Raw genomic sequence first — 17,560 nt, 5'->3', positions numbered from 1 at the left:
TGTGCATGTGCAGGGTGCTGAGTGGCTTGGTTGTGTCAGTGGAAGTTTGCCACAGCTGTGGTCTGAAAATCAGAATTGAAATGTATCGTGTAGTGGCACACATCAACTTACAAGTGACTGTTCATGGTGTCTGTGGCTGCAACACAAGGCTGCTGCCTGTTTCTGCTCTTTGCTGCAGTAGCTTTGAAGGAGTTTTGGTGCAGAATTCCTACTTAGAAAGTGAAAAGAAAGTGCAGGTTTTCTGAGTGTATTATCACCAGTATTTCTGGCACAGAGGTGGACATGCCCATGTGCACCTCGGGGTGCCCCTTGTCCTTCAGGAGGTGGCTTGTGAGCACTGCTTGCTCTTTGAATCCCAGCTCCTGTTGTGCTTCGTTCCTCCCTTGGAGAAATCCACATGCCCCTTTTGCTCATCCTTCTGAAGAGGATTGTCAGTCTCTAAGGACCTGACGGTTGGGTGTTGATTTTTGTTTTAACTGCTCACGTTGTTTCCTGGCTGCAGCTTATTTGAACAGATAAAATCCGTTCTTTTTCCCCTTTGAAGAAGGAAGCCACCTGCCTCTCGCAGGCAGCTGAACATAGCAGTGTACTGCAGGGATGTGCTTTAATAAAGCAAAAAAAATGTTATCCGTGCTGCCGTGCTGAATAAGGAGCTTTCTTGGGCAAATGCCATCAGTTTCTGCAGATGCTGAGGCCTCAGCTTTGTCTGAGTTTATAGCCGTGACTATTGGTGACAAGCCTGTGGACATGACTTGGGGGGAACAGGCAGGGCTGTACTCATGCCTGCCTGAGGCAGCTCGGGCACCTCCCTGCTGCTCGCAGGCCAGGGCTGAACAGAGAAGAGAGGGGAGGGCAGGGCTTGAAGACAGTAGCCAGGGGGACGGAGCCGGGACGTGAAGGCAAAGCAAAAGCAGGGCTGAGTTCAGAGCTGCTGACTCCCACGTACCTCGCCACGCTGTAGATGTGATCTCCCTGCAGGAAATGAAAGTTGCTCTTTGGTTAAAGGCTATGAATAAAACTTTCTTTTTGAAGTGCCTTGGTGTGTCCATGACTGAGGGGCTGTTGGAGCATCTGTTCCTGTTGGGACACAGAATGCTTGAAGGGATATATTGGTGAAAGACTGCAATGGGGGAATGCCAGCCTACACTTGGAGATTGTACTTTCTATGTCTGAAGTCATCTGTAGGGCCCATCTTTGGTGGTCGTTGTTTGTGTATCTTGGGAGCACATGCTGGAGTTGGGGAGAGGGAAGGGCTGAGGCAAGGCAGAATGTGTCCCCAAGGGAAAGACAGGGGCAGCCCCTGACCGTGCAATGTGCCTTACTGGTTTTGGGGACTGTTTCCAGTTTTTGTGAACCATAGACTTGTATAAGATCATCAAGTCCAACCGTAAACCTAACACTGCCAAGTCCACCACTAAACCATGTCCCTAAGCACCACATCTACACATCTTTTAAATACCTCCAGGGATGGTATCATGAAAGGGAGTGGTTTGGACTGCTTAAAGAATCACCTCCAATGGTATTAGCAAAAGAAAAATGATGTAATAGGACTCAACCGCATCCCTGGGCAGCCTGTTCCAACGCTTGACAACCCTTTTCAGTGAAGAAATTTTTTCTAATATCCAATCTAAACCTCCTCTGGCACAACTTGAGGCCGTTTCCTCTCATCACTTGTTACTCAGGAAAAGAGACCAACCCCCACCTCACTACAACCTCCTCAGCCTCCTTTTCTCCAGGCTAAACAACCCCAGTTCCCTCAGCTGCTCCTTGTAGGACTTGTTCTCCAGACCCTTCACCAGCTTTGTTGCTCTTCTTTGGACGCGCTCCAGCACCTCAATATCTTTCTTGTAGTGAGGGGCGCAAAACTGAACCAAAACTTCATCCCCCTGCACTGCTCCACCAAAGTGCTTGTCTTGTTGGGACCCTAAGAACTGGTCCGGTTTGGCTGATTCTCACCTGTGTATGTGTTGTATAACATGGAGGACACCTTTTTGCCAGGTATCTTGGTGATCAATGAACTTATATTAGCCCAGCCTTTTGGGGGGTATGCACTGCAAAATCAATTGGAGTTTCAGATGTGAAAGCCCACCAGCAGAGTCTCCTAAAAGGCAAGTAGGATGTCAACTGAGAGCAACGTGGATGGTGCAGGCTCATCCTGTTGCCTGCTCTTGGAATACCTAACCTGTGGGCACAGTCTTCTTCTGCTTGTTAACCCATGCTATGTTTTCAGCTCATTGGCTGTGGAGACCATCAGACTTGTGGGCCAGTCTAATTACAGCTGGTTCCTGCAAGATACATTTTAACATAATTCAGTCTTAGGTGGTGTTGGTGTTATCTGTGATGAAGCTCCTCTGCACAGTTGGAATAATCCTTGTCTAACTCTTGCTGTTTTGCAGTGCAAATCTTTGCAGTGCTTCAGGCTGGCTTTTTTGTAAGGTTTCAACAAGAATGGATGTTGTTTTTGAGGAAGAGGTTACAGAAAAAGGCAAAATTTGATCTTTTACCTGTTCTTGTAAAAATTCAGCCAGCCACAGCAAAGCACCAGCCTCTGAAAACAAACATTTGATTTTAAAAAATGCTGTTTGTCACTGTGCTCTATTCCCTTTGCACCTGAATGAAGGAGGGCAGAAGCCTGTTACTGTGACTGTGTTTCGTGTTACCTTAATTGGAGAGGTCGTCTTTCTCTCAAACCTAGTCCTCATTCTCCTGCTGAGCCTTAGACAAGGACCCCCAGGCATTGCACGGGTAAAAATTTCTCCCATCCCAAATATCTTGGCAGCCACCTTCCAGCCCTAATCCAGTGGCAGCTCTCATCCTTCAGTCCTATCCCTAGCCTTTGTTTTCTTGGGAATGGGTAGATGTGGCCCTGAAGCCATGTTGCAGACCAGAGATTTCTCTTAGTGCAGGTCTCCTGACCATTTCCTTTTGGCAGCCCCTTTCCAGCCCTGCTTCTGTCTGCAGTTCCAGGCTTTCTCTCAACCCTAACTCTCCCTTTTCAGGGGAAGCTGTAGAGAAGGCTGCTGAGCCTTTTTCCAGATCAAAGGGTTCTCTAAGCCCCAGTCTCTTTGCAGGACCCCACTTTGCTTACACAGCCCATTTCCATCCCTGCTCCAATTGCATCTCTAGGCTTTTTCTTTCCATCAGTGTTACCCTAACCCTAATTTTATAGCTGAACCTTTTGACAAGACCTGCTGTACAAAAGATGATTCCTAGCCAAGGTCTCCTGGCAACCTAAAATAATCTTTGGCAGCCCATTTCTAACCTTGTTCCAACTGAAACCCTAGGCTTTCACTTTCTGTCAGCCTTAACCCGAGTTCTCAGTTTCCCTCTGAGCCTTAGACATAGAAAGCCAGATGAAAGAGCTCTCCCAGCCCAGGTCTCTTGGAAACGCCCACTTGGCTTTGGCAGCCCCTTTCCAGCCACAGTCTGACTGCAGCTCTAGGCTTTTTTCTCTCTCAGCCCTAACCCTAACCCTGGCTCTAGCTCTCATTTTCCTGCAAAACAATAGAAAAGACCCCACAGCCGTTGCCTAGATGAAAACTTTGACCCAGCTCAGCTCTCTTGGTAGCCCCTGCTTGGCTGTTGAAGCCTCCAGCCCAGGGTTAGCTGTAAGCTCTCTCTTTCACTCAGCCCTCTTTTTGTGAAGGACTGTAGGGAAGACCACCTAACGCATTGCTCACACAAAAGCTTTCTCTCAGCCCAGGACTCTTGACAGCCCTCGCTTACCTTTGACAGCATCTTTCCAGCTTCGCTCCAGCAATAACACCAGGCTTTCTGCTTCTCAACCTGAACCCTCATTTGCCTGCTGGGCCATAAGGAAGGGCCCCCCCAACCATTTCCCACCAAAAGGTGTCTCCCACCCCAGGTCTCTTGGCAGCCCCTTTCCAGCCCCAGGCCAACTGCAAGTGTAACCTTTCCTTTCAGTCCAGACCCTAACCCTAGGAGCTGTTTTCCAGCTGAGCTGTAGGGAAGGCCTCTGAGCCATTTCCCAGCCCAAACCTCTTGGCAGCCCCTCTTCCTTTTGGCAGTCCCTTTCCAGCCCCATGTGAGCTCTAGACTCCTCTGAACCCTAACCCTAGTTTTCCAGCTGAGCCTTAGCCAAGCCCCCCAGCCATTTCCCCGATGAAGGCTTTCTCCCAAGTGAGGCGTCTTGCAGCTCCCGCTTTGCTCAGGTGAGCCCTCCCTTGCCCTGCTGCTGCTGCCGCACCTCTGGGTTTTCTTTTTCTTAGCCAGAATCCTGATTTTCCTGGGAAGCTGTAGCAAAGGCTCCTATTGATTACCTGAACCAGTGATTTCTCCCAGTTCAGGTCTCTTGGCAGCTGCCAGGTACTTTTGCAGCCCCTTTCCAGCCCCACTCCAGCTGCAGCTCTGAACTTTGTCTCAGCATTATCCCAGCCCTAATCTTATGGCTGAACATTGGTCAAGGTCATCCTCATGGAAGGTTTCTGCAAGGCCAGGTCTTTTAGCAGCCCCCACTTTATTCTAGCGAGCTCTTTCCAATCCCTCTCAAACTGCAGCTTTTGTCTTTCTCTCAACCCTAACCTTAATTTTACATCTGAACCCCAGATAAGGGCTGCCAGATGAGTCTTCTCCCAGGCTAGGTGTTTTGGCAGCTCCCACTTTGCTTTGGCAGTGCTTTTACAGCTACACTCCCCCTGGCTGGCCTGTGCACCCAGAGGTCCTGTTCCCCCAGCTTGCTGGTAATGCAGAGCAGAATTGAGGTTCACTGGGGTTCCTTTCCTGGTACCTTAAAATTTTATATGCAAATTTCTGGATTTGTTTGGGTTTTTTTTTTTAATCAGAAAACTACTACTTCAAAGTTGAGAAGTCGGACAGGGATTGTGCAACATTAATTTGCTTCCCTTTTTCCCCTTCCTTCTCATTTCTCTCAGGGGATGGCACAGCAGCTGTGACTTCTCCTCTCTGCAGGGCTGATGAAGGATGTGGATGCTAGCACAGACAGGCTGCTTCTTCCCAGTTTTGGATCCAAGCTTTAGATTTGGATTCTGGCATTGCTGCTAGCATGCGGCATTGGTGGGCAAGGCTTTTCCTGTGTAACAGCTGCCTACAAAAGTTCAATTAATAGTGCTTGTGCAACCTTCACTGTAGCATTTTCAGGCTTTTGAGTGCTTCCATCGGTGTCCTTTAAATATCCTATTGACATGTGAGGTGGTGTGGTTGAAATGCAGCCAAGGCCTGTGAGCACCCCAGACCCGAGGTGTGTGTGGAGAGGTGCTGGTCTGGGGTGTGGGGAGTAGATGGTCCTGCTGCTGCCCACGCATGGAAGCAGTAGTGCTCCGGAGCTGGCATCACACGCTGCTGTAAAGAATGTCTTTATGGGCACAACTAATCTTGCAGCCTGTAAAGTAGTTTTAGGCCTCTTGTGGCTTTTAAAGGTGACCTGCAAAGATTTCACAGAGAAGGACCCAGCAGCAGGTTGCTGAGTGCCCATGATGAGGGTTACAAACACTGAGGCCAGCTCTGACCCAGATGGTCCCCTCGAAGCGTGGTCAGCAGTGCTGCGTGCCCCTTGCACTGGGGCTGGTGTGCAGCGGCCTGGGAGGAGCCGCTCTTGGCTGCTCTGGGAGGGCGGGCAGGAGATGTCAGGATTGGGCCTCTGGTGGAAAATCTGCATATTTTGTATGTTCCTGGTGTGAAACTGCAGTTTCAACTGGAAAATTGTTTCAAAAAAAGCAAGTCTGAGGTTTAAACCCTCTTTGAAACCCTTTCCTTTTCTTGGTAAAAACAAGATCCTTGGAAGAGCATAACAAGCTGGAAGCTTTTCCTCCTGCCGGGCTGGGTGGCTAGCCCCTCTGCCTCCACTGCGATTGCTCTCCCCTAGCCCAGCAAAGCTCCCAGAAAGCTGAAAATAGTTGGTGCTTCCCATCCATGGGGCAATTATTTGATCCTCTGCAGCTGATCTGAGTTATTCTTGGAGCTAATAGCTGGCCCAGGCAGGATCCTGGGTTGGGAGCTGCACACACCCGGAACCCGGGCTGGGTTCTAGAAGGAGCACACAGTAGCCCAGACTGTGAGGCAAGCTGCCTGCTCCAGTGGTGCCCTGTTAGCAGTCTGGGGTGCTGGGCTTCCCTGGTGGGACCTGCTCCTGTGGCGCACGTTCGCACGTGTGCAGGCTAATCCATGCTGCTTGAAGACCTGCAGTTCCCAAAATGAGCTGGATGTGTGAGTGAACTTCATGCAGAGCTCGCCGTTGCTGTCACACGAGGTGATGAGATGAGTATTAGACATTATTCTTCTGCAGTAATATTAAACACTGTCAGTTTTGGAAGCAAGGTTATGGGGGCTGACACATGGTTAGTATCTGTCTGGGAGCTTCGTGCACCCCTAGCTGCTGCATCAGGGTTTCCTTCCTGGTTGCTCTTAGCCTGAAGGCTAGGTGTGTGTTGCAGCAAGCGTCTTCCCAGACAGACTGAAGCAGCAGAACAATGCTGCTTGTTGTGGTTACAGACCATGAGCTATGCAGTATGTAAATGAAATTAATATTAGAGAACATTGTTGGAGACTTTGTTGTCTTTAAAGTTTCAAAACCTGGCCAAAAATATGCTTAGCCCATTAAATTGGGGGATGTCTTTGGGTCATGACTTTGAGACTGCTGTGGGATATGACTGAGGTTATCTGACATCTATTTGGTGGGTAAAGGGGGACCCTGAAGAGCTGCTTGTTTTAATGCTGTTTACCAGCTGCAGGCAAGCTAGCATTGTAACTTATTTTTGCAAACCACATACTAGGAATTCTTTAGTGTCCTGTGGCAGTTTGTCTTCTAGATTTCCTGCTTCCAGCACTGTGACTTGGAACATTTCTTACAGCCTTGTGGTCCCAGCAGTGTTGCAGGGTTTCTCTATGGGCCTCACATGCCATTGTAATGGCTGTGTGGGAGATGCTGTGGCCAGGTGCCCGTGGGGATGCTGGGGCATGCTTGGAGGGTTCTGCCACAGATGCCTGTCACCCAGCCCTGCTGTTGGCCCCGAGGACTTCTCAGATTGGATGGTAACAGTGATATTAAGGACATGTTCAGCTCTTTGGGCGGATGTGGGCCTGAGAACAAAGTCTGCTGGGTCAGCCTGACCTTGCAGTAACTCCTTTGGGTAGGTCAGACTTGCAGAGGGGCTGTGAAATGTTCTCCTGGGCTGGCCCCTGCTCTGGGCGGGCAGTGTGGCCAGGAATGCGCTTCTGGAGGCCAATAAAAGAGCTGGGGCATGGCTCAGCATGGTTGGAGAAACAAGGCTGGAAGCTATTCTTGGGGCTGTCTGCTGGGGACTGGCTGCGGACCTCCTTTGGGCAACGTGCTCTGAAGCGAGGTGCAGTGGCATGCTGGGCAGAGTCCCAGCGTTCTCTGTGCTGGACAGACAGATCTGGAGAGGAGCTCTTCCTTGGTGACTGTCTGGCACAGACTTCTTTGAGCCTTCTCCAGCCTCCTGGATTTGCCCCATTTGCTCTCAGACATGCAAGCTTGCGCAATCATCAGATGTGCTGTGAAATTGCTGATCACCCCAAGCAGAGTTTTGTCTTGGATTTTTCTGAGGGTTGAGTGCAGAAAGGGCGAGTGCCGTATTATTTTCGTCTTCAGTCCTCTCTGACTTCAGGCCGGCATTCTTCAAAGCACAGCCCCCAGGCATGCAGAGCAGTGGCAGAGAGCTGGGATCCAGATGCGTGTGGCATTCCTCCTGGTTTTGCAGTGTGGGGCTGCCTGCCTGCTCTTTTTAGCCCCCTATACAGTATATAAATATAATATAAAATAATAGAAGAGAGAAGCAAGATAGGTGCAGAAAGCCAAGCTTCCCGTTCCAGTGCTGGCTCTCACAGGAGCTTGGGGAGAGCTGCGAGAGGAGGGTCTCGGAAGCACAGAGGAGCAGGTACATGCTGTGTGACATATGGACAGCCCCAACAAGAGCTGTGATGTTGAATGGTGCTGTAGCTTGGTTGTTGGAAGGTATCTGGGGAGAGGGAACACGCACCCACACTGGAGCGTGAGCTGGGCAGTGAATTTCAATGGAACGTGGTGGTTTAAAACAATGGAGGAAGGTGTGGGGAGAACTGCAGCCCATGTAAACTTTCCTCTCCGAGGTGGTTTGATCCTGTCAAGGTATTGTTTGAGCACCTACAACTTCATTTCCATGCTTAAGAGCTTGTTACAAGCCAGGAGGGATGTGTTGCCTGCGTAGCTGTAAAATCCTTGCCTGGCATGTGGGAGACTGTGCAGAGGGTGCCCTGAACACCCTCAGCTTGCCGTTGTGTTTGCAGAAGTGCAGCCTGCCGTGGGGTGCTGGCAGGGACCTGTGGGTGACCAGAACAGTAATAGGAAAGTACTGCAGGCAGCTGGGCAGAGTGGGACCCTGACGACCTGGTGTGGCTGGCTCTCTTGAGCAAACTAGTCCTACCAGCCTGAGTCCTGCTTGCCAGGATCCTGCACTTGGGGTTTGCATTAGTACCTTTTCTGCTGTGCTCAGGGATGAAGCTAGCTACTCTTTGAGTGCTGTATACTTGTGTACCTGCTCCCACCATGTATAGAAGGGTATACCTGCTGCTCCAGAACATCTCCTGGCTCTGCTTCTCATCCTCCTCGGCAGCTCTTTGCAGGCTGGGTGCAGGAGTGTGTGTTTGCTAGTCTAATGGTGGTGTAGCAGCTGCATGTACAAATAGAGTCCTCAGTGCTCTGCTTGTGTTGCCCAGCTCGTGCATCAGTCATGGATTGCACTTGAGGGTGGGTGCACAAGTGTGCATTTTGTTTGCTTAGCACTAGATTTTCAGCATGGTGTTGAGCAAGCAAGAAGCTGGATGCTCCACTGTGGAGATGTCTTGTATGGTGGAAAGTTTGGAAAGGTGCTTTGGCTTTTGTGCCAGGACCCTCCTCTCCTTCTGACATGCAACAGGACACAGGCAATGGCAGTCTGTCTTTCCATCAGGTATGATCTTGAAAAGCATCCTCGACGTTGGCCCATCTGTGATAGCTTTGTCCTAGGCACTTCCTGGGGCTGCTCAGGCTGTCCATGATAGTGCTGAAAGGCAGTCCTACCACACAGCCTCTCCCAAGTGCTGTGATCTCAAAATACTGTTTTCCTTTGTCTCTGCTAACACGGATGTGTTAATGTGCTACATGGGTACTGGGCAGCACACCACGGCCAAGGCTCTGCATTTCATGGGCTCCAGCTCAGTGTCATGGTTTAACCCCAGCCAGTAACTAAGCACCATGCAGCCGCTCACTCACTCCGCCCCACCCAGTGGGATGGGGGAGAGAATCGGGGGAAAAAAAAGTAAAACTTGTGAGTTGAGATAAAAACAGTTTAATAGAACAGAAAGGAAGAAACTAATAATGATAATAATAACAAAAATAAAAAAAGGATTGGAATATACAAAACAAGTGATGCATAGTGCAGTTGCTCACCACTCACTGACCGATGCCCAGTTAGTTCCTGAGCAGCGATCCCCACCCCCAGGCCAACTAGCCCCAGTTTATATACTGGACATGACGTCACATGGTATGGAATACCCCTTTGGCCAGTTTGGGTCAGCTGTCCTGGCTGTGTCCCCTCCCAACTACTTGTGCCCCTCCAGCCTTCTTGCTGGCTGGGCATGAGAAGCTGAAAAATCCTTGACTTAGTATAAACACTTCTCAGCAACAACTGAAAACATCAGTATGTTATCAACATTCTTCTCATACTAAATCCAAACCATAGGACTATACCAGCTACTAGAAAGAAAGTTAGCTCTATCCCAGCCAAAACCAGGACACTCAGATGCCCTGCAAGCGCTGTGACTAATCCAGGCCAAGGTGGACTAGCTCACACATGCCTTTGGGTATATCCCTGTTACTGCTATAGAGCTTTATTCCTTTTCCTTCATATGGTGACCTCCTCCCGCAAACTTGGGTAGCGTGTTTCTGAAACGTGTTAAAAGTTCTCCTCTAGCCCTGGAGAAGATCTGTCTCTTTACAGGTTGACTAGTCTGGGCCACTGTGTCTTCTCCTTGCCTTTGCTCTCAGCTCATTTTCAGTGCCCCTTTTTCTCTTCCACCTGAGGATCATCTTGAGAGATCTTCTTCCATTTCTGAGGCAAAACAGAGGTGAACCACTCCATGGGGACATATGCTGATGGAGCTGTGTGTACAAATGAGATAGATGGTCATTCCCTGCCATGAGCTGTGGTTACTTTCACAGAGTGCCTGTATGTATATGTGCTTGCAGGACTGGTGTTTGGTTGGAGCCGTGTGGTGGGAGCGCTGTGCATGTCCGCAGGATTCTGGGAGCGCATGAACCACATGTTAGCAAGCCTCAGCCTCTGAACTGGGAAAATCAATCCTCCAGCTGCACACGAGAGCTTGGCCAGTCTTGTGGGAAGGCTGGTAGAAGGGGAAGAGCACATGGTTCCTGCTTGGTCTTGGGTTGGTGTTGGCTCAGGTGTGGAATTTCTGATAATGTTTTTGGCTTGTGCACAGATGCTGCAACTCCTGGAGGAGTCCAGGCAAGAGCGACAGGAAATACTGGCATGATGTGGATTCAGTCTGGTGTAGGGATGTCTTGTGCTTTCAGAACAATAAAAATAAATCCAAGGGAGGAGGATAGTAACCTGATGTGCCCCAAATTGTGTAACTTAAAACGTCATTGCTAGCAGCAGATGCTTTGTAGAGGCTGTGTGACAGCGAGTTGGTCTGCTCATGTAGAGGGATGAAACACAGCTTTCAGCACTGCTTTTCTTGTCTTTTGAAATGCAGCAAGACAGCTCCCAAGTGCATGGTCAGCCTGCCAGCGCAGTGTGCCATGTTGGTGTGCTTGCCGCTTGTGTGCAGTGCCCAGCGAGGTTCAGAGAGTGTAGTACTGTGGCCTCATGAAGGAGGACTTGCTTTTGGCTGTGGCAGCCGAAAGCACTGGTGACCACATGGTGCTGCGGGTGTTGCAGTCTGGCAGTGCTGGTGTGGAATGTGCATCAATTATCTTGGGTTAAAAAGGCATAAAAACTTGAGCATGGAGAATAAAAACTGCCCACTTGTGACAGTGGCAATAAAGCTGCATCTAGCAGCCTGGAGCGCTTGCATGATGTGCTAGTGAGAACACGTTGATCTCCATATGAAAACCATAAGCTCATTTAGAAAATTAGGCTGTCTCATTTGAGATTAGAGTTTCCCTTTAATCTGCAAATACTTAATTAGTGTGAAAATGGCTAGTTAAATGGGGTTCTCAATGTATATATCTGCATGCCAGTGTGGTGGTGCTCCCTAGCAGGTGGCATGTTTCCCTTCAGGATGCTGGACAAGTTCCTGGCTCTTAGGCCAGGTGAGATGCTCTGGATGCAGCAGGCAAAAGCAGACCGCAGCACCATGCAGACATGAACGTGTCCCTTTCCTCCTCTGCACCTTGTCCCCTAAGAGGTGATGGCAGGACATGCTTGCTTCACAGTATTATGAACAATACGATGTGTTAAATGCCCCAGGTTCACTGGTGTCTGGATTCACAACTGGCCACGGTGACTCTGGTCCCTGGCCAGCACAGAGTTTAATGCAGCCTTCCACAAACCAGGATGGCACATCATCCAGGGAGCTGTAGCAGGGCCCTGCAAGGACCTGGGATGCTGCCATCCTCACGGGGTGGCCTCTCACTGTGGCTAGCTCTGTGTGCAGACAGGAGACCAAGCGCTCTCTCCTGACACCTGCAATGACTTTGCAGGGCTTCTCCTTGCACTTGAATGACTTTGCACATGGTCAGAGTAGGTATCTCTGTTAAACTGTCTCCTCTAGTATCCCCTCCTTGTTTTATCAAGACAGATGCACACACTGCTTCAGTGCTATGGAAATACACGGGTGTACAGTGGGGGTGATACTGTTGTGTGCCTGTTGTCAGCTGGAACAAGAGGATGGAGTGTAGAGAAGACCTGTCTGCTGGTGGTTTGGGACTGCTGCTGAGCATGGAACTTGGGGCTGGCCTGGCCCTGGCACTGCTCTGTGCCAGCGGTGGGGTGTGAACAGAGTGGGTGGTGTAGAGCTTGGCATGTTCAAGCTGCTGTATGTGGGGACAGACAGAAGAAGGAAGACCTGTAGACATTTCCTCCTGGCTCTTTGGGAGGTTACTGGGTGAGAGGAGGGTCTGCCTGCTCCATTTCTGCCTGTCCCTTGCTGGCTGTGGCCTGTGCCGAGTGCTTTTGGGGCACAGTCTGTCCTGGACTTGGCCTGTGGTGAGGTCTCCTGGGCACTTTCCCTGCCAAGGGCCAGAGCAGCTCCGTTTGTGGCTGTGGGCACCCCTTGCTGCCTAGAGGAGGGGGGACCTGGCCCCTGTTAGCTGCCTCCTGCCGGTAACAGAGTGGGTGCTGTGCAAGACACCTTCCTGGGTTCGGCTGCAGTCTCCCACAGTTCACCCGTGGGTGTGAATCTGAGTAGAAACAAAGGTTTGTGCCAAGGAGTGATCACTATGCTTTGGTCACGGAGAAACCTCCTCCCATGCTCTGCTCTCCCACGTCCTTTCCTGAACCTGTGCCCTTGTCCCCTCTTGTCCCGGTGCTCATTCAGAGCGTGCCAGAGGGCCGGCCAAGCGCTCCTTCTTCATTGCTGTGTGCCAGTGCTGCAGGTCGTGGCTTGGCTAGCCCAGCGGCTGGGCTTCTGTCATGCCTCTTGCAAACCCCTAAAGGTAGGGGTGGTCTGCAGCCTGCCGTACTCGGGGAACTGTGAAAGTCCTTCCCTGATACTAACTTCTGGGAAAAATGGATATTAGGAATTGGCAGCCTACCCCTCCCCAGCCTGGTCCAAAGTTGCCCAGGAAGGAGAACAGCAGGCTGCCTGCAGAGGGCTGCTTTGGCAGCAGGATCCTGGCTGTTCTTTCTGCTGGGGAGCCCAGGAACATCCCTGCTCTGTACAGCCACTCCTGAGAGCACTGGACCCACGGCATACACCAGCTGCCTGCTCGCTGTCCCGCTGAGGGGCTTGTGTCTGGCTTCCTGCTGCTAGAGATGAGGCTTGTGAAGCAAGGCATGGCTGGTCTAAAGCTCATTCCTTTGTGTGGCTTGCTCGTAGCACTGGCTGCCCTTCCCTGCCTGCAGGCATCCTGCTGGCCCAGTGTCGCATGCTCTGAATCCTACCCTAGCCTGAGCATTTGGTGCCTGTGAAGTAACAGGTGGGGTGGTGCCAGAACAGCAGCTGATGGTAGCAGAGGCCAGGGCTGTGGGGCAGAGCCACCAAGGCTGATGGCAGTGGAGACCAGCAGCCCTTGCCTGGGCTCTGGAGAGGCAGCAGGGTTGGGCCGCTTGCTTGCAGTGGCAGCAAGCTTCCTGGCATCCTTTGGCCCTCTTTTTCAGCTGCTGGCAACTGCCTGTGTTACCACTGTACAGAAGGTGGTGAGCATGCTGGGACCTAGGCCACTAAATGTGTGTGATGCGCCATGTATGATGTTTGTTTTATTTTAATAAAAAAAAGCCCTGAAAACCCAGAGCTGAGTGATAGGAGCAAGCTCTTGTAGGCCACACGATAAGAGACTTCCAGCCTGGGCTAGCCCAGAGCTGAGGAACTTGTAGCAAGGTATTTATCTTGGCTTTTGCTTGCCAGAAGTGGTGCTGTTGTCTGCAAGGCAGCAGTTCATCTGAGCCTTTCTCCTTCCCTGACATCTCTTGGGTCTCAGTGAAACCACCTGTGTGCTCCACTGTGGGGCCCTGGCTCTGCTGAGGTGGAGGCAGAGGGCTATAGGTGCCCTCATAGTCTCTCTCTGGGCTGGCTTTGGCCCTGCCCTGGGCTCTGGAGGTGGCCAGAGCCGTGCTGGTGAGATGCAGTGGCTCCTGGAGAGGTGTGGATGAACTCTGCCAACGTCCTGCCATGGGAGAAGACAGTGCTGCTGGAACCTGTCCTGGTGCTGTCCCCGCGGCTGTGTCAGCAGGAGGCTGCTGGAGACACACACAGGCACCTTAGTGCTGTAACGCTGGGTGCCAGGGGTCAGCCTGCAGGCGTGGAAGTTGTTTGCATTGTGTGAGCTCTGTTTTGGGGCTAGCCTGCAAAAACCCTCGGTATCTGCCAAGTGACAAGCGGGGCACTTAAGTGTCAGGGAGCGAGTCCTTGGGGCAAGGAGGTGATGGGGAGAGCTCCCTGAGCACAGAGGGGACCCCATGGCTTGCTGGGGCTCTGGGGAAGGGGCAGCTTGAAGGAGCTCACAGCGTTTTGATGATGGAAAGAAAACAGCAGGAAGAAAAGTGCTAGTGCCTGCAAGGGCTGAAGGGCCCAGGGTTACTGCAGAAGAAAATCTGTGGGTGAAAGGCTGGGAAGCAGAGCCAGGGTAAGAGCATCTCCTGCCCTGGGAGCCGAGAGGACCTGCTGGGTGCAGGCTGAGGCTAGTGGGTGAAGGCCAGTGCACTTGCATGCTGCTGGCAAGGAGGGCTAAGCTGACCACCCTGGAGTCTCCTGCAGCCCAGAGACCGCTGTGAAAGCTGAACTGAACCCAGATCTCCAACACTTCTGGCTCCAAGCAAAGCCTTGGGATGGGGTTGCTCTCTGCTGGAGGCTGGCAGGTTTGTTCTGAGCGGCAGCGGCTACTCAGTCTGAAATTTCCACCTGGTCCTTCCTGGAGAGCACCACTGCTGCAGTTGCACGCATCTTTCAGCTTGGCTTAGCCCCTTATCCTCTGGCCCTTCTGGGGCACACTTGGAGGAGTACAGGAGGGACTGGCAGGCTTAATCATGAGAGAAAAGTTCTGTGTCATCCTGTCCACAGATGCCATCAAACTCCTCCCCACTCAGCTGGTGGCACTGGGTGTCTTGCCTTACTGCCACCAAGCTTGACTTATGTGTGGGATGTGCTGGCCTGGCTTGTGCCATGTAACTGGAATCAGAGGTAGAAGCCTCTGCCTCTTCTTGGTGTGGTGCGCATGAGCCGTGGACCACCATTGGTGTGCAGAATTGGTCCCCTCTTGTGCTGGCCTGAGCACTGCCCACCTGTAGGACCTGTTGAGCTCTCCCCTTTGGGAAGGGAGGTGCTGGGTCAGTGAAGAAATGGCTCTGGGTTTTGGTAAGGTCTGGGCCTAGCAGGATGCTCCTGCTGGGAGGGGAGACCTGACTAGGGAGGAGGGTGTGCTGGGGGGTCACTGGGCCTCGCCTGCAGACTGATGGCATTGTGAGCTGTGCCCTTGTGCCAAGTGAGTCTGACAGCTGCAGTGGCAAGGGAGGCTCTCATGTCGCTGTGGCTGGTGGAGTGGGGTTTACATGGTATGGGAGGGAAACAAGAGGCAGGTGTTTGTGGGATTTACGTCTAAAACACTTGGCAAATATTTCTGGGCTCTGGCGCCTGTTGCTGGCACTGTGGGAGCAGACAACTGCTGAAGGTTGGCTCCCCAAAAAGCATCTGCTGCCTGGAGAAGGGGGTCTGGGCAAACCCCAACAGCTCTGTCAAGGGTACCATGGCTGGGGCTGCTGTGGGGAGGGCATGGGGCTGTAACCTCACCATGTCACCTTGACTGTCACAGCTCGTGACCATGTTCATCCTGGGGAGCTGCAGCAGTGCCCCATCCACCCGGGGTCAGTGCCATTTCCGATGCTGACCCCGCATGTGGCGGGGCTGCTCCTGGCCTTTCTAGTGACACAGCACCGGCAGGAGGGAAGCAGTGAGCCTGGCTTTCTCCTGCATCTGGCAGTGTCCAACCTATGCCAATCCCCAGAGAAATCAGGCCTGGGCAGGTGCATGTCTGCTTGCCAGCTGGCCCCATCCTGAGGGTGCGTGGCAGCCCAGGGAGGGTGTGCTGCATGTTGTGTCTCTGCGTTTGGGTGCAGCTGCTCAGGCAGTGCCTGCAGGGAGCTGTGGTCATCAGGGAGAGACCAGCTAAAAGGTGCCCCTGGCCAAGCCGGACCACAGCCACGGGGTGCAGGGTGCTGAGCTGTGGTACAGGGAGCATGGGGGAACAGTCTTTGCCCCAGAGAGCTGTTGGAGTGCTGCATCACCACAGATCGCTTGTTGGTCCCCTCCTCTGGTGGGGGGCAGTGTGGGGACCTGGTCGCACAGGCAGTTCTGCCTCTGTCACTAAGGGGCTGCTAAGAGTTGGATTTGCAACTGCAGCCCCTCTGGCCAGGCCTGGTGTGGGGGGGTTGCTTGGGAATCACCTCTGCCTGCGGCTCCTCCTCCTCCTCCTGTGGGCTGCAAGGTGGGTGCTGCTCACACAGCATCCTCTTGCGCTGCAGGGGCACAGGCCTGAGGGGGCAGCTGGCCCGCTGGCCCTGCTCCAACGCTGCTCTGAGGGCTGCTGCGGCTTGCTGGGGAGATGGTGTCTGCCAGTATGGCTCTTCCCCCTCCTTGCTTGCCCCGTCCTCATCCCCCTAGTAGCTCTTCTTTGGTAGTGGGGCTTGCAACCCACCTCAAGCTCCTGCATCCTCTCCACGTCTCTTACTGCTGTCATCACTGCTTGGCAGAGGCTGGTTTGTTTACTGCTTCTCTTTGCTGCTGCAGGGTTGGCAGCATCCAACACGTCTCTCAGGGGTGTCTGGGTTGGGTTTGGGGCTCTAGGGAGGTGGAGTGCGTCTCTAATAGCCCTGGGTGTCCCACTTCATGCTGGGACTGCAACTGTGAGGTGGGGCGGGGTGCAGGTAGCACTGAGCTGTGGGGACATGTGCGGTCAGGCTCCTTGCCATGGCTTAGCAGAGCAGATGTCCCCAAGTTTGTCCCTGAGAGTGTTTCAATCCTGCAGCTTTGTTGCTCTGAGTGGCACGGGGGGTGGCTCAGCCTGTTGGAGGGGTGATGTGGAAGGATGGAGTACCTCAGGTTCACCAGTCTCTTTATTGTGAATTTTTTTTTGTGTTGTGTCTTGCAGAAATAACATTCATCCCAGATTTGATGATAATGAAAATACAGAAAAAAAGAAAAGCAGGTTTGTGACCCTCTCTCCTTTTCCCAACTTAGCTGGCAAGGCCTGGGAACCATATCCTGTGTGTGAATTGTTGCAGTTGATGTGTGGTGGGAAGGGGGGACAGGGGTAGACCTTACATTTCCAGACAGGGCTGCAGCTCAGCACGTGGAAATTTGACCTGAGCTGCAGCCTAGAGCAGATGAGTCTGATGTAGGCAATTGAACAGGGTGGGGTTTATCTTCAGTAATGGAAGTGCTCTTGATTCAGTTCTGTTCTGTTGTGGAGGAGCAACCCCTTTTCCCTCAAAGTCCCTAGTATTGGTTCTTGTTTGAATCTCATCACATATATATTACAAAACCAAGTTTGCTGTGATTACTGCTAATAAGATGATACTCCAGGACTAACACCAGCAGGGAGGTTGGAGAAGATCATGTCTGTGGGGCTGTGGGAGCTTGGCCAGGGAATCTTCCCTTGCTCAGAAATAATCCCATCCCACCAAGCTGCCATTTCAGAATTGCTGCATCGGATCATAACTACCTGCTGCTCCCGGAGATTTATGAGCCAGTGGTCTTTGTATTAACCATGTGCAGAGGAAGAACCTGACCATCGGTGCTCTGATAAGGGGAAAGAACCTGTTACATGCATGGAGACTCGCTCTGCCCGCTGGGGTGAAATATGTCTGGAGGTACAAAACAAACCAGTCCACCCTGAGCTGATTTGTGTCTGTGCTGCTTTTAATGGGAAACT

The 17,560-nt window shown here is 52.0% G+C and overlaps 1 protein-coding gene across 10 annotated transcripts in view; it reads left to right on the top strand.

Annotated features, from left to right (window-relative positions):
* CHD6 (chromodomain helicase DNA binding protein 6) overlaps positions 1–17,560 on the top strand; it is a 98,575-nt gene that overhangs the window by 16,817 nt on the left and 64,198 nt on the right. For 3 of the 10 annotated variants that reach the window (XM_069808457.1, XM_069808394.1, XM_069808440.1), the window contains exon 1: positions 17,238–17,498. The exons of 1 other annotated variant lie outside the window; for it this stretch is intronic. In XM_069808457.1, the coding sequence (XP_069664558.1) occupies positions 17,457–17,498 (42 nt within the window). In that variant the 5' untranslated portion in view covers positions 17,238–17,456. Of the gene's footprint in view, positions 1–16,777; positions 16,835–17,235; positions 17,499–17,560 lie in introns of those variants that run through there. 6 more of the 10 variants (XM_069808404.1, XM_069808385.1, XM_069808433.1 and 3 more) reach the window with 5 other exon arrangements.

Source organism: Haliaeetus albicilla, chromosome 2 (genome assembly GCF_947461875.1).
Source record: "Haliaeetus albicilla chromosome 2, bHalAlb1.1, whole genome shotgun sequence".
In the NCBI taxonomy this organism is placed as follows: Eukaryota; Metazoa; Chordata; class Aves; order Accipitriformes; family Accipitridae; genus Haliaeetus; species Haliaeetus albicilla.
Note: the sequence above shows the minus strand (reverse complement) of the source record. Positions and strands in the feature narration are given on the sequence as shown.